This window comes from Rhinatrema bivittatum, chromosome 2 (genome assembly GCF_901001135.1).
Source record: "Rhinatrema bivittatum chromosome 2, aRhiBiv1.1, whole genome shotgun sequence".
In the NCBI taxonomy this organism is placed as follows: domain Eukaryota; kingdom Metazoa; phylum Chordata; class Amphibia; order Gymnophiona; family Rhinatrematidae; genus Rhinatrema; species Rhinatrema bivittatum.
In genome coordinates this window covers 183,161,180-183,177,057 of record NC_042616.1, presented here as the reverse complement: position 1 = coordinate 183,177,057, position 15,878 = coordinate 183,161,180, and the positions used below count along the sequence as shown (strand labels likewise).

General features: G+C 42.7%; 1 protein-coding gene across 4 annotated transcripts in view; it reads right to left on the bottom strand.

Annotated features, from left to right (window-relative positions):
* Positions 1–14,454, bottom strand: part of NXPH1 (neurexophilin 1) — a 610,521-nt gene extending 596,067 nt beyond the window's left edge. Inside the window, exons 1-3 of one of the 4 annotated variants that reach the window (XR_003854516.1) lie at positions 13,871–14,454; positions 12,884–13,112; positions 10,755–11,408 (exon numbers count right to left, since the gene is read on the bottom strand). Coding sequence is in view for 3 of the 4 variants with exons in the window: in XM_029588959.1 (XP_029444819.1) it covers positions 12,884–12,937 (54 nt within the window). In the remaining variant the exon portion in view is untranslated. Of the gene's footprint in view, positions 1–10,754; positions 11,409–12,883; positions 13,147–13,870 lie in introns of those variants that run through there. The other 3 variants (XM_029588959.1, XM_029588961.1, XM_029588960.1) reach the window with 3 other exon arrangements.
* Positions 14,455–15,878: the final 1,424 nt, after the last annotated feature.

Genomic DNA, 15,878 nt, shown 5'->3' with positions numbered 1-15,878 from the left:
TAATGATTCCATAGGCAAACAAACTCAGCGAGTTAGTCCCTTCTTTTCCAACCCTGCTATAAAAGTTTGTCTTTTGTTTTTCCCAACAGGGCTCTGATTTTTGCCAGCAAATTCTTTGTTGGTGATAAGAATGCTGTGTGGACTGCACAGCCACATTAAGCAATTAACAGAGCCTTTTTTTTTCCTTTAATTTTTCATCATCTGCAGTTAATTAAAAGAATGTCTTTTTTTTTTTTAAGAAGCTTTTCTTAATTTTATTTTTCTCTTTTTATTCCTTTGTTTTATCATGCAGGAGCACTGCAAATGGTTTTCTGTTATTCCTTCTGGTTTGATTGTAAGGTGCTTCAATGTATATTTCATTTTCAGTGAAAAGCACGTGATCATACCCAATTCCTGCCTGTTAACGGCATGGTGGGCCGACCCAGTGGCTCAGATGGCCAAGTGCTGTGCACTAGTACAGGCCAGGTCCCCAGCTCGATTCTGGAGGCAGATCTTCTGCACCCTGGGTTGGTTACAGCTGGGGATGTGGTAGATGCAGAATTCACAGCCCCTGGGAGGAGGGGAAAAAAGGAGTCATGGTCATTACCTAGGGGTGATGCCTGGCTGGCAGATTCAGGGCCCATGATTACAGAGTTTCAGGAGTCCTGGTGTATGGCCCCTAGCCCAGGAACGTCACTTCAATGACCAGAGTAGGTATGTTGAGGGGGGGGGGGGCGGGATATAAACATTAGGTGGAAAATTCCCAGATAGTTGCAAATGAAGGTTCTCAAAGAACCAGAACCCAGCCCTGGTTCTGATTGAACTGGAAATGCAAAGTAGCAAGAGGAAACCTGTGTCCAAAAAAATAAAATGCCGAGTGACATAGCCTTGGGGGTTTAAGAGTTCTTCAGTAGGCATCAGCTGCTTTAGCAAAGAAAATGAATACATAAAGTTAATTATAAGACAGAGTCCATAACTGTGAATTAAAGTTATCTCACACGTATGCTGCTGTTTCTATTTGTAAACATCAGTAAAAATGAGAATGAACTGCTGCAGTACTGAATCCTGTATTTAGCCTTCTCTGTTTTGGAAACAGAAAGACAGATGTTTTCACTGAGCAGCTAACTGCTGTATCACAACTTGTACAGTACATGCCTGGAATTTATTTCAACTTAGGTAAACTGTCAACCAGAAGCATGTTCCAGGCTACCATTCATACTTGGCATGGTAAACACCATAGATATTCCATTTAGACACACATAGGTGAATTTTCAATAGGATTTATGTGTGTAATCGTTGCAATTTTCAAAAGCTATTTACTCAAGTAAAGTGCACTTCCATGAGTAAATCCTAGAGACAATTTGATGGCCTATATTGTAGCAATTTTCAAAAGCCCACTTACTCAAGTAAAGTACATTTACTCGAGTAAAACCCAGTTTTATGCATGTAAATGCTTTTTAAAACCAGGCCCACAGTTTTTAGGGAGAAATTTTTGATAGAAGTGAGGTTCTACTGCTGGATGTAGTTATGTATGAAGAAACCTGCAAATAGCAGTACAGTATTAAAGTTCAATACTGCTGCACAAGTCTGCCTGCAGTGCAAAATGGGATGTATCATCCCACCCACATGCAAATCGAGCACTAATGTCACTGTGCAACAGCCACCTCATAGGTGTGTGAACACTTTTGGACACAGGCCTATTTAAAAGAGAAGACCTTGAGCCTAATTATTTTTGGATGGAAGGAATTCTGGGCCTGTCCCTTAAAGGAACAGCAATTTGCTACTAGCCACCAGATATTAAAGATAAATATAAATGTAGAAATACAGATACAGTAGCTAGATAATATTGTTTTACTGGAGGAAACACCTCTACCCCGCAGGATGTCTGCCAAGGTTCACACCCAGTTCACACTAATGAAGGTCATGGTAAAGGGCTGAAACGAACTACCGGTATGATCACCCAAGGTGCTTCTTATAAAAACCTGGTTTGTTCTGGTATAACCTAGAAAACTACAATCGTAGCAGTGAAAAACCTATCTACAATAGCCCCTGTTGCAAAAAAGCAATATATGTGGTGAGATTTTTCTGCAAAATGAATCACAATGTCATGCTTCTTAATATGGATTTTTTTTTTGTAGGATGTATCATTGTTGCAGCTGTATATATGCAGACTGAAAGTAATCACTTTATATATCATGTAGGGTAGGTTTTTTTCATTTTAAATTTCCCTTAGCAGCAATAAGTGGCATGGCAAAGCTGGTATTTTTTTTCCAGGCATTATTTAAGATCTATTTCCAGTTAAAATCAATTGCCATGTTATTATATGCATAAATATACAAACTAAAGTGATGATACTTCGTACCATACTTATTTCATACATCATCATTTAAATTGCAAAAAAATAAATAAATAAAACATTTTATAGCAACAATATATATCATTGGATAATCAAAGTACAGCCATTTTCATCCAGATAATGCAAAAAGGAAGTGACAGCACCAAGAAGGCTCACCCATAAAACTGTTCCCTCAGGTCAAGGCTTAAAAAGAAATATAGCTACCTGCTATATGCTACATGCTATTCACAGACTTTTAGCATCAGTCAAAAACTGGAGCAAAACAGAACCGGCTACATTTTGTTTTCCAAAGCCTTGAACTAAGAGGTTCTGGAATAGACAGTAAAGATTTCACAGAAAGAGATTCTTTCATCTTTCCAGTGCACCATCCATGCAGAAGAAACAAAACAGCAAAAATAAATGTGCCTCTCTTGACAGAAGCCTTCCCAGGAAAGAACATGCAAGAATCTTGTTTCCATACAAAGCAGAGAGACGACTGCTCAAGAGTCTGGGTACAAGTGTTAATAATTAGTTAGATGACAAGAAACCTGGAAACATCACTGAAGAGGCTCACATCAAATGACAACTGGTGTCATCAAGGCATCCAATAAGCAAAAATAAACTCAGAATGAATATCACAACCCGGAAAATGAAAATGATACAAATAACATACACTGTAAGGAGAAGAAAATACTACCAAACCAGAAGTAGTAGAGAGAGCAAAAAAGGAGAGAGACAGAAAGATGTGATATCCATGACTTCACTGCTATCACATCATAAAGTAAGGGAGTACATTCATGACTGTAATATCTAAAATGTGACCAATGCAATTAATTAAATTTCCCTCTGTGACAAAACAAAATGTAGCAAAACTATAAAGTCACAAACAATAATGATGCTTCTGCTGAATTAAAAATTCACAAGATCACTGCAGCTGTCACTGAATTCCCTGGTCATATGAGTTGGGGGAATATTGTGATATGCTGTGAAATGCACCATGACTACTTGAAAAAAAAAAAAAAAAAAGGGGGGGGATCTTTGGTAAAACATAAAAAATAGATTGCATCCAAGGAAGAAATGAGTAGGGTAGTTTATTTGGAATCATGAGAGAGTGGTTATCTTCCTTCAGGATGCATATTCATACTTATAGTCCATTTTTCTTAAGACCACCAGAACTGAAAGTATCAAAATGCCGTAGGAGAAGGAGTATATAAAAACAAAGGACTGGCTCATTCTGGGGTTCATAATCGGGTCATTTGACAAAAAAAAAAAAAAAAGACGGACAGTGCTCATTAAGAGGATGAAAATGACAATCACATGTTTGAAACTGTGGTATTTGTCATCAATCAGTGTATAAGTAGAGCAGCTGCAATGTCATCTGGCTGATGAAGGCGTGTGATTTCCGGTGCTTTTTCTCTGTAATGACTAACTTCTAGTCACAGGCCACAGTGACACACCATTATTCACCAGAAGCAAGTTCCATCACTGGGCCCTTTGAATATCTATCAATGATCCACATGATCAGAAAAGACTTGTCCAAAACTTTATTTCCCCCCCTCAGCCTAATCAATTCCCATCACACTCCTTTATTGTAAAGCTTCTCATCAGTCACCAAGTTACACTTTTCTTGTCAACTTTTTCTGTTTATTGGCAACAGCTTGTCAACTTCAACTCTCTAGAGGACAGGTTTGTCAATAAAAAGTTGGGATTTATGTGATCAGACAGCATAGTCAATGATTATCTCTTATTTACAAAAGAAAGCAGGCAAGTAGAGTTCTACAACACTTAGGTTTTCAGACTAAAACTAAAACATCACATCTTCATTTTTCTGTTAGGAATTGCTTGGCTGACTTAAAATTAAATCAAACCCCCTGTATTCATTAAAAAAAAAAAGCCTCCAATAACTAAAAGAGGGAGCCTAGTATTCAGGAGATAAAGTGTCTCTATTAATTAGTGGCTACTAGTTGTTACTCTTTTACGATTTTTATCCATTAAGTGTTTGAATAACCAATCAATAAATCAATAAGGTTATTCAATTCAAGGGAGCCGTTAAAATTACATTTAACTGATTCAAATCGTTTTGTGGGAATGCTTTAATAGATTCCAGCTACAAGACAAAATGCAAAAATGTGTACACCAAGATAAAGGTGCTTGATTTTTTTTTTTCAGGGTGCATTGTTTTCAGACAATAAATGAAGCCAGTCCTCTCTTGGAAGGCCCTCATAGATATGCAAGTGTCGTTCAACCATATCTAGCAGACACACACACACACACACACACACACACCTACATTTACATTAACACATGCACTCACATTGATCGAACTCCCAGCAAACACAAAACTGAGCAGGCCCTGCCCCATCCCCACACACAGCTGCACAGACCTATCTAAAAAAAAAAAACAAAAAAACCCATCCCTCTGCATCCCCATACACCACAGGTCCCCTGAGACTCTTATTCCCCACTCTTTCAGGGCCCTAAATTAATAACCCTCAGCTTTCCCAGTTCATTGCAGAAACTAATTAAGAAGGATGACTGCTGTCGTTTTCGTTTTTAAGAGTACTTTACATTACAGATAGTGTTTTGGCTTTGGTCGAAGCTATGCTAAGAGGGCAACAGCGCTGTTTCGGCTTAAGGTGAGACAAGGGAAGAAGAACTACCTCTGGGGCTCCTATGCAAGTAAATACATAAATAAATAAGTAAGGACCGTTAAAATCGCTTCATTGAACGTTTCATGAGCTGCGGTGCTACCCTACAAAAGTATTTTTCCTTAATGATCTCTCTCTCTCTCTCTCTCTCTCTCTCTCTCTCCCTCTCTCTCTCGCTCTCTCTCTCTCTCTCTCTCTCCCACAAGCAGGGGAAACACAGCAGCTTAAAATTCTTTAAAACGCTCCTTCATCCAGTGGGCAATAAGAGACCCCGCTGGCCACAAACTAAGGAAAACTGGCGACGCGACAGCTAAGAGTAAGAGTCAGCGCTGGGAGCTGTCCGCGGTGCTGAGCAGCGCCTCCAAGCCCCAGCTCCTGGTTCTGGCGGCAACATCTCAACAACGGGGGGAGCACACAACTCCTGCTTTCAAGACCTCCCGAGACTCCCCCTGTAAAGACCCGTATTTTCCAAAAAGCTAGTCCGTGCAAACGGCGTGAGAGGTAAAAAAAAAAAAAAAAATTTGAGGCGAACTTTCGTATCTCAGTTCTTACTGACCTGCTGTGCACACGGGCTTTTTTTTTTTTTTACTTTTCCTCACCATAAACTTGGTATCAGCCCCGCGCTCTAACCAGGATGCACGCTTGCACTTGCCATATAACGCTCAAGGTTGTCAGATTTGCAATCACGGCAAATATTGGTAGTGGTGTGAAGAACTTTAGTGATGGTAATGATCGATCAGTTCTAGACTAAAAGAAAGCATTACCCATGCGAAACCTCACGTTGAATAAAGTTTGGGTTTTTTTGGTTGGTTGTTTTTTTTATTTTTTTTTTCAGAGGAAAAGCGAGGTTTTTCTATGGATTAAGCAGATGCAGAGAAACGAAAAAATGTAATATCTGCCCATTTTAATCAAATATGCCAAGAATGTGTTTCCGTTTAGGTAGCAAACCTAATTAATTTCGTCCGGTTTTTTTAGTTCGTGATATGAGATCATCTCTGTTTCTCATCACTAGCAGCCTCTCTAAGCGTCAATAGCGGAGGAAATTACAAAGGTTTGAAATCCCGAAAGCAAACCAACACAAATCAGATGGTTTCTAAGGAAACACTGTTTTTCTTAAGCTGCAATTTGTGTTATTTGGAGTAAAATAAATAGACCAAGACACCCGCTAACACGATCAATTCTTGAACAGACTAGGTTGCATTTTTTTTATTCAAAAGATGGTTTCGTTAAAGTTTTGGTGGTCTCGTTACAGGTTTGGTGAAATTCTAACTTCTTAAATAAGAGATTTCTATTGTTTGATAATTAGGAATAGTATAATACGCCATCAATAAGAATAATTTAAATATTAAGCATCAAAAATCATCTGCAGTAGTGAACTACCCTACTGCATAATAATGCACCAGCTGAGGCAAACTGTGTTTTAACTCGGAATGTGTTTCAGTCATTTTTAGGGGGTGATGACGGTCATAAACCTACCGAGTTCTATTGTTCTGGTAAATGCCATCACAAGCACATAGCAAAGGGAAGCTATAGGGCAAAAGACAATAAACTTGAAAACCTACAGCTCTCTTCAAGTGTAAGTAATTTTGCCTAGCACTGAGAATCCGCCAATATATATCATATCAATAAAAACTGCTCTTCAAAAGCTTGCATCGTAATTGAGACTGGAGATCTTTTCTGATATGGGTTGGCATTTCCTCATATCAATCTGACAGAGCCAACTCGGGAAATTGCTGGTAATATTCATCTAGGGAGCACTTTCATTAAACGTAATTCATTCGACTTTCACAATAAATTGAGTGACATCCTTACAGCAGAGCCTTTTTATCCTTGATGAAGTGCTTGCCAAGCTTTGTGGAGGGATTTTTTTTTTTCAGTTTATTGTCACAATCCTTAAAGCAGAATCGTCAACATGTCAATCTGCTGCATAAAATGCTCAAGCAGTGTTTGCAAAGTACCCATGAGGTTGTTGAATGCTGACTTACAAGACGAGCTAGTTGAGAGTTAAACTATCAGATAAATCAACTCTCCTAACTTACCCATAATACAATTGTGAGCAATCAGAGCTAAGCAGACAGCAACAGGATCACATTTAATGAATGGGAGGGAAAGGCGGAGAAAAAAAAAGAAGAAAAGAAAAGAGGAAAATAATATATGTAGGAAAGAATGAATAATCTCTTGCAAAATAAAAACAAAACAAAACAGGAAATTGGAATCACTGTCTATCAAGGATCATTACATAACCCCCTTATTAACGGGGGTGTTTGTGGTGAATTTATTAAAGTGGAAGTTTCGATGTGCTCTTTCGGGAAATATTAAAGAGCTTATAATACGCTGCCCTCCCCCAGCCCGCTCCATCTGAAATAAAAGACTGCGGCTATCTAAGGCCAGCTAATATTGCTTGACATTTAATCACGTTAAGGTACATTGCCTGAAAAAGGTGAAGGGAGAAATACTGAGATCAATTATTTTCTCCCTTATTGCAGAGAGTTAAGTTGATTAGATGAGTTAATATTTTAATTACTGCCAAAAAGGACTTTAAGTGCTGGTGAACCGAACCTCAGCTCGTACCTGCATTCCTTTGATTCGTCTGGGAAAATAAAATCCAATTGCAGACAAAAATTATTCCTAGATATTAGGAGCTTTTCACTAGTCTTGAGATACCATGAGAAAAATTAAAGCCTGATTAGGATGAAAGGGCCTTCCAGATTCAAAATCAAGGCAGGAAAACCTTATAGGTAAAGGTAAAAAAAAAAAAAAAAGGAAATAAACTATTTTATAATTTTGTCATCATCGCCAGAAACAGGAGTGATGTTTATTCCCGCCCCCCCCCCCCTTTTTTTTTTTTTTTTTTGCTAACAGTGAAATCTACAAAAGAAAAGACGACGACACCTCTCTCAGATCCATTTCCCCAAACAGATTAATTTACAGAAAGGCTCATTTGGGAAGGCAGAGATTGGAAATACTGTCGTGTGTTCAGGCTGTGGAACAGTTTGGGTCGCAGAGAAACACCGGGCCCTCGGCCTTTATTTCCACACGGAAAATGCAAGCGGTGTCCCAGCTCCCTGCTCTCTACATTTTGTAACTAATGTAATAGGGACTGGAACAAGAAGGCAGCAGAAACAAAGGAGCTGGTACATGAGCATTGAAGCTCGGTGCCTCTTCCGAGGAGACCCCGGTGCTCAGCTGCCCCCCACAGCACACCCCTGCACGCCCCCTTTCCTAGCAGCCTGCAGTTGGGGATGCACAACCAGACGGTGAAGCCTCTGCCCCGGCGGCTGAACTGCTCCAAGAGGCTCACAGCTAAGGAACAAGATCCCTGGGCCGGTATGAAGGAAACCAAAATCCGCGTGAAAAAAAAAATAGAGAGTGAAAAGGCACAGAAAGCAATGGGACTTTGTCACACAATCCTCTGATTTTCTTTGCAATTCCTAGGCTGGGAAATGTCTTCCTTATCCGAGTGCATTCTTGGGCGCGTTTTAGGTGCAATTTTAGGTAACTTTCTAGGATGGCCCAAAGGGAAAAGTTAGGCACGCACTAGCAGACTTTCTGCGGCACTTTAATATTTCTTGGCTATTGTTGAAGAAAAAAAAAAAAAAGTGAATCTCCCGAAACAAGTATAACTAGCATAAGGTGGTTATGTTAAACCACCGGCACTTAGTATTCAACCACCCAAGGGGAAGGCGCCACTAGCGAAGACAAAGACCTTCAGGTTCCAAGTTGGATTGCCTTGGAGAAATGAGAAGTGCTGACCTCTAGCATTTATTTTATCAAGACCAAGCAGAGTAAAACAGAACCACATATCCCTTTGTTGCCCTCCATCACTAATGGTAACTTCGTAAGACTGTACAAATCGTTTTATTTTCCCCCTTTGGACGCTGTGTAGTAAAACCACTCTTAAGCAAAATGCTGACATCAAAACGCACGTCGCTTCCAAGGTGTAAAATTTAAGCGCACCCTTCACATGCAAGTTAGAGAAGCGCAATTCCTCCTTTTCCTTCTTCAAAGTAAGCGCATCGCGTGAAAATGGCTTAAAATGTAGGAACTAAAACTTATAGCTCAACGGGACTTCTTAATACTTGGCTGGCATGGAAGTTAATTTAAAATCAGAAAGGGATAAGTTTTATCCGTAAGCGGTGGCTTGACTTCCAAACGTCAACTATGACCTTATGCCCCCCATAATCCTTGGAATCAATATCTATGGACAGATATTTTGCCATCGTCGGTCCTTTTGACCAATCCTTGGCTTGTCGTTCCTTGGAAATGACTCCAGCTAAGTTTACCACAAAAGAAGCGCATGTTTTCCACCTCCACAGAGCATCTTGCAGCAATACAACAGAAAGTATCGGTCTGTTTTATTGTTTCCGTATATCATATTGGAAGTGTATTGGAAACTGTCCAAAAAAGGTGTGAAAATGAAATCCTACCTTGCTTTTTGTATTATTGTTATTATTTTAATTAGGAGCAATGCTCCCTCTAATTATTTTGTGGGCTGTGAGCACAAACCAGTTGTGCTGTGCTATGCGGAGTACAACTTTGTGTGCAGGCTATTTGAAACCCGGTTCCCTTTTCCTCCTCTGGTGCATGCTAGGTGTCCCTGTGCGCTCTTCTTTCTCGGCCAGAGTAAGCTCGCATGTGTGCACAAGGGCGCAGCCTGCAGGGAATGTCGTTTTAGGAGTTATGCTAAAACAATAAGCTCCTCTATTTTTTATACCTTTATTTGAATTGGAGAGGCCCTGGATACTACATAAATGACTTTTATTCCAACATTTGGTGGGTTGCCAATTTGGACTTTGGCTCAAGTCCTTTTCATGAATAAGCCCAAAATGAAAATCTCGGCAATTCTGCATGTGTGGAAATAGCTAAATAAAGCAAGTTTTAGCGAGTGCTTTCAATTTTTAATTAGACAAAATTGTAGGTGGTGTGATTTAAGTTTTCAAATAATAGGCCCCATCTTGAATGGCTAGTGCAAGATGTAGAAGGTGCAAGGTGTACCCTCCTAATTCCATTCTTATGGTATTTAAAGTTGACAGCCCTTAAACCGAAACTAATAAAGTAAGGGCGTGCCTCCAATCTCTGTATAGTACTGTCTGCCTTCTCGGAAACCCAGGGACCACAGCATGGGGATGATTAGCTCTTTAAAACCTTCTTATTAAGTCTGAGTAGACCTTATGCAGGGGAAGCCTTCCATAAGGAAACGGATTCCCTCCAAGGAATTCCTGGTCATTAAGATTTATCGTTAATAGCGATGGGTGACCTCTATAAATCCTCCCTAATGCAAGCATTTGACATTCCGAGGGACTGGAAACGGTGTGACACTCTACCAGATTTCACTATAAGAGGGAGTTGTTACAGCACTATATATGTCTATTGTTAAACTAAATTTGATTTGCTAAATTTAAATAAAAATATATATAGAGAGAGAGAGAATTGTTTGCTAGAACTTCCACAGACATTTGGTGGAAAGGAACCTCCCATAATTAAGAAACTTTCACCAACTGAATACAAGAAAAAAAAAAGATGGGAGATTTTATACCTTGCAAGTTTTTGTCCTTCAATTAAAGTTTTAATCATGAATTCATGCTTCAGTGCCTCGGTGCCAACATAAAACGCTATTACAGGTGTTTAATGCTGGCCTTGTTTAACCTTTAAAGGTTGGCATTGTGCGCCAAGAGATATAGGGTACTGATTTGTACCTAAGCCCCAGGCTATGCAGGGAAATCTTTTTTTTTTTTTTTCATATGTTCTGCAGTAGATTTAAAAAAAAAAAAAAACTTTCCAAGAAGTGTTCTTTAATTGTCTTTCTTTTTACTTTTCTGGTTTTATTGTTCACACATATGCCCATGTCTTCAGTGAAATTGGAAAACAATGTCCTCTTTCTGTGTTGCCAACCCCTGCGAAAAAATGCATTCAGGTAATGAAGTCTGTAACTAAACGGTAATTGAATCAGCATAATTTGCACACTGAATGGTTTTCAAATGCTCCCAGTTTACAATTAAAGGAGAATTAATGCTCTCGTTGTTCAGACTGCAGCACATTAGAATAAATCCAACACTGTTGTTGTAATGAGAGGAAAACAGTTTAACGGCCAAACAACACATTTAAAATTTAACACAACATATTGATTTCACTTCTGGTTTTTGACAGATTATTTTCCAGGTTGTCACAGTACTTGTATATGCTGTAGAATTCCTCCGAGGGCCTCCTCTAAATATTATATTCCTGCTAAAAATACAACCTACGATTTTGGGGTTATAAAGGTTTGGCCGTGGGTACCCTATGTGTATTTATTGCACCTTTTCATACAGTTTGGTTGATTGCTGTTTATAGTTATTGTAGATTCCCACAATATGTATTTTAATATAATTCCTTCTTTTTTTTTTTTTTTTTGCTTGATGTTTCTGAATTTCCAGCTTTGTCTCACTGATTCACATATCTGGCTTCATCTATAAGAGCGTAAAACAAAAGTCATAGGTGAAACTACATTTAAGTTACTGCTAAATAAAAAAAAAAAATAAAGACGATCGATTTTCCCTCGGTGCAGTGCATATCCCTCGGTTGAAGCTCAAACTGTACATGCAGGTGACATTTGCACAGAGTGCAGCTGCATCGGATGCCCCAGTGGTTCACCTGCTTCCCCAACCTGCCAGCCCTTGACCAAAGGAGGTACGCGTTGCCCTCTAGTGGACAAACAAAGAAAGTACAAGGAAAGCAAGAAAAAAAAAAGAGAGAGAGAGAGAGAAGCTGTGGATCGCAGCCAGAGACCTCGGACAAGTTCAAGATTCCTCAGAGTCTACTTTAGCAGATTCATTTAAACTGTTGTTTATTATTTAAAAGAGAAATAATATATATTTATGGTAGCGCTACTTTTTATTTTATTTTTTACCCACGGCTACACATATTATCAGAGTCTGCATCGTCTCGGTAAATATGCATTCGGCGGCAACCGATCAATTCAGGAGCCACAGAAGGACGACTTGTAATTTCAGGCTTACGGCTAGCATCAACCAAAACTTGTGTCTCCAGTAATAAGGTACGCCAATGAAAATGTCTCTTCCTCACACCTCTTAGCAATGCAGCTTGACTTTCTACATAAACCAAAGATCATTCTTAAAAATAATATTGAATCAAACATGTTGGCATCGCTGCCACTGAAGTACAAAAGCAGTTTTTTAATCATACAAATCTGTCAATGTATGCACACAGCATGTATGTATGTATACACACACACACACACACACACACATACACTAAAGTAAGGCTTCTCCAAGATTAATCCCAGCATTCAATTAGAAGTTATTTGCTCAGAGAAACTGACAGGATGGGCGTGAGACCCCCCTTTACGAACTGGCCATCACTGGACGCGAATAAATCGGACTTCCAAAACCCCCAGGACCTGCCCCTCATCTTCGTGTGTCTCACGTTACAGCCATGTTGTCTCACACAGAAATTACCCTGGCACTCTGATGCACCTTTCTGGATAAGTAAAAAATGACACAAGGACCCGCACACCTGTCCTGCATCCTCACACGCACACACACCACACACACACACACACACATACATTTTCTCCATCCTAGCATCATCCAGCGCTGCAAAGGCGAAGTTGTGCACAAGAACCGAGGGTCCGCCTGCGCCTAGTGCTGTCCTGCAAAATCGGGACTCGCGCCCCCTCCCGCCGCCGCCGCCAGCTCCTCCAACTCCTGAGAGAGGTGTCAGCTCCCGCTCGGCTGCCCTCCGCTTCCTACAGAAGAATCAATGCAATAAAGATCTGGCGCTAAACGCTGCAGAACGGAAAGCCGTGGGGACCCAGCCAAACAATTTGCAAAGTAACAGATCCTTAAGTTGCTGGAAGAAAGTCTGGCGGCTGCCGTTCGTTCGCTCCTCACTCGTTCCCCGGGCGGCGGAGTCGGCGACTTACCAGGTGGAGAGCGGGCTGGAGGAGGAGAAGGGCGCACCAGTACACAGCCTGCATCCTCCCGGCTCAAACTTCCCGCGGGGCTTCTCCTTCTTCGGGGCGCCTTGGTTCTGCTGCCGAGCGCGTAAGATCCACGCCGGACATCCGCGTTACAGCGCGAGGAGAGCTCTCAGCAGCCTGGGCGAGAAGGAGATGATAGAGCAGCCCATGACCACCAGGGCACGAGGTTAGGCTGCGAGACGAGAGGGAGGATGGGGGGAAGAAGGGAGTTTGCAGGAGTGAAGCTTTGCAAAAAAAAAAAACAAAACAAAACGAAAAACAAAATTCGGAACGAAAACGCTTCCGAGGGAGTTAATAATCCAGCATCGGGGCGAAGCGAGCGCGCCCAGTTCGCGGCTGCTGGCCGGGAGGGTCGTGGCTGGCGAGAGGTCCCCGCCCCCCTCCCCCTTCCCCACGGTGAGAGCCGCTGCTGGCCGGACGGCGAGCGCAAGACACACGCCCAGCACGGCGGAGGGACAGAGAGAGAGAGAGAGAGAGAGAGGAGAGAGAGAGAGGAGAGAGAGGGGGGGGGTGGGGGAAGGGAGGAGAAGGAGCAGGGTGCGCCGCGAGCGGGCTCAGAGCCCATTTGCATAGAGGCAAAAGCTGGAAAGGCTGCTCCAGTATTTACACGCACCCCCCCCCCTCCCCCACTCACACCCCCCCTCCCTCCTTCCCCCCGACACCCACCAGACTGGGCTGCGAGTTGGGGGAAAGCCGCGATCACCTCGGGGAAAACTCTCCTGCGTCTGCTGGGGAGGGAGGGAGGGAGGGGGCGCAGATCCAAGGAGGAAAGGCACTGGATGGGGTGGAACAGTGACCCCCCCTCCCCCCCCCCCCAAGAAGAGCACCTGGCGCTCCGGACAGGGCTGCGCCCCCGCGTGTGCCCCCCCCCCCCCCCATGCACCCGGACGCCTCCCCCCCGGTGCCCAGGCTCACTCCCGCCAAACCTACCTGAACGCACCATCGGCACCGGGGAAGGGGAGGGCACCCTGGCACCACATTACACAGAGCCCCTGCTCTTCCTCCGGGCGTCCCCCGTCAAGCCCATCCGTGCGGGGAAACTTAAAGCCCAGCTGCAGTTTGGCGGCGCAGACCAGCACTCCTGGGTCTCCGAGCCATTTGTCTCTATTAAAAACAAACCAAAAAAAAAAAAAAAAAAGCTGCAAAAGGCAGGGCGAGTCCTGCAATTAAAGTTTTGATAAAGTGCCTCTGCCTGGAAAGACCTCAGCGGTTCCTTTCCCAAAATAAGTCAACTTGGAGCCGAGGATGCTGCCAGTTCGTTGCCGGGAAGACGAGTCGGTGGCATCGCCTGGATCGCCTGCTCTCCTCCAGGCGGGAGGGAAGGTCCCTGCGGGCAGTACCCGACCCTGCCACCAGGGGGCGCCCCCTCCGAGCACACGGCGGCCGCGCAGCCTTTCGTCGGGGCAGGCGCAATCGCTGGCAGGAGGGAGGAGCCTTCGGTTCAGGAAGGGAGGATGATTTTACTACTGTCCCGTGTTAATGCACAGTCAAACCCCACCCCCCTTTTGCCCGGTTTCGTGCTTCGGTGCCCCGGAAGCCCCAGGGCCTGGGCTCGCCTTTTGCCAAGACCGCGGGGCGCCTGAAAAAAAAAAAAAAAAAAGCGAAGGCAGCCCGGCCCGAGGTGGGAGCGCCCTCGCCAGCCCTAGCGAATGATCTTATCCTCAGGGAGCCTGCGGTGCCAGCCCCGTGCAGAGCCGCCTCTCCCTGCCAGCGAGCGCAGGGCTGCCAGCTGGCGCTGGCAGGAGAGAGAGGACTGCTCGCCCTTGCCTTCCATATGCCGCAGCTCTGCTGTAGTGCGCACTCCTTGCTCTCTTTTTTTTTTTCAGCAGGCTGCGTGCCCCCTGCAAGCTCTTCCTTCCCATGCGCGCAGAGGCGCTGGCTTAGCCTCTCAGGGGCAGGAAGAAACCGCAGACCATAAAACTGAAGGCTCTGCTGGACCCCCAACGACTCCCGTTGTCCTGGCCAGAGAAGCTAAGCAAGGGTAAGGTGCTGCCGCTTTAAAAAATGCCCTTCGACTTTATTTTCTTTTCAAGGAACTTGGAAAAATGGTTGCTCCAACTTTCCTGCAGCTCTTGCCTCTATAATGTGGCTCCCAGTCGATGTTTTGGAATCAGGAATAGCGGTTATCTTCTCGTGACCGTTACTTAGACTATCTTTTGGATTATTTCAGGACAGTTTAAAATATTTTTTACTGGAAAAAAAGAAAAAAAAAGAATTTGACGGGAAAACTCCATCCAAACCCTTTCCTGAGTTTTTTAATGTTTTGGAAGAAATCTGTTTCTTTTTCCTGCCATGCACCTAAAGTTTCTTTTGTGTGGAGAGGAGGTAGAAGAGTACGGTAAATTGAATTGCTAGAGTAGGTGCAATTTTACTCAACGACTATGTGAAATATTTCAATACATTATTTTGAAAACAGGATAAAAGTAAAACCCACAAACCAGAACACAAAATTTGTTGCTAAAAATGGTTTAGGTAAGCAATATTACAGAATGAACAGAAAGAAAAGCAAACCGGAAAAAAAGGATAAAAGAGAAAAGTGAAACTATAAAACCGCATAAACCCAGAAATAATACAAATACTCAAAAGCGTGGGGAACCACAGGTAAATCATTTGCCTTTTGAAAGAAGTGAAATAAAAAAGTGCAATAAAAAATCAAAACACCAGAAAGCAGAGAACAAGGAATTACATGGAAAGGAAAGGAGTCGCCTGAGTTTCAACCATTCCAAGCCTGTCTGAAGAGAATATAAACAGCGTGAAAGCAAGCTCAGGGTCTCTTTCACACTACTTATAGTCCTTGTGAGACAGGCTTTTGATAGTTCAAACACCTAATGGGTCTTTCCCATTTCATAAGATGATCCCTTGCTAATATATTTAGTGCAGCTACCAAACTACTTTATGCATCTGCATCAGATTTGCAACTGCACAACCATGGTGATAA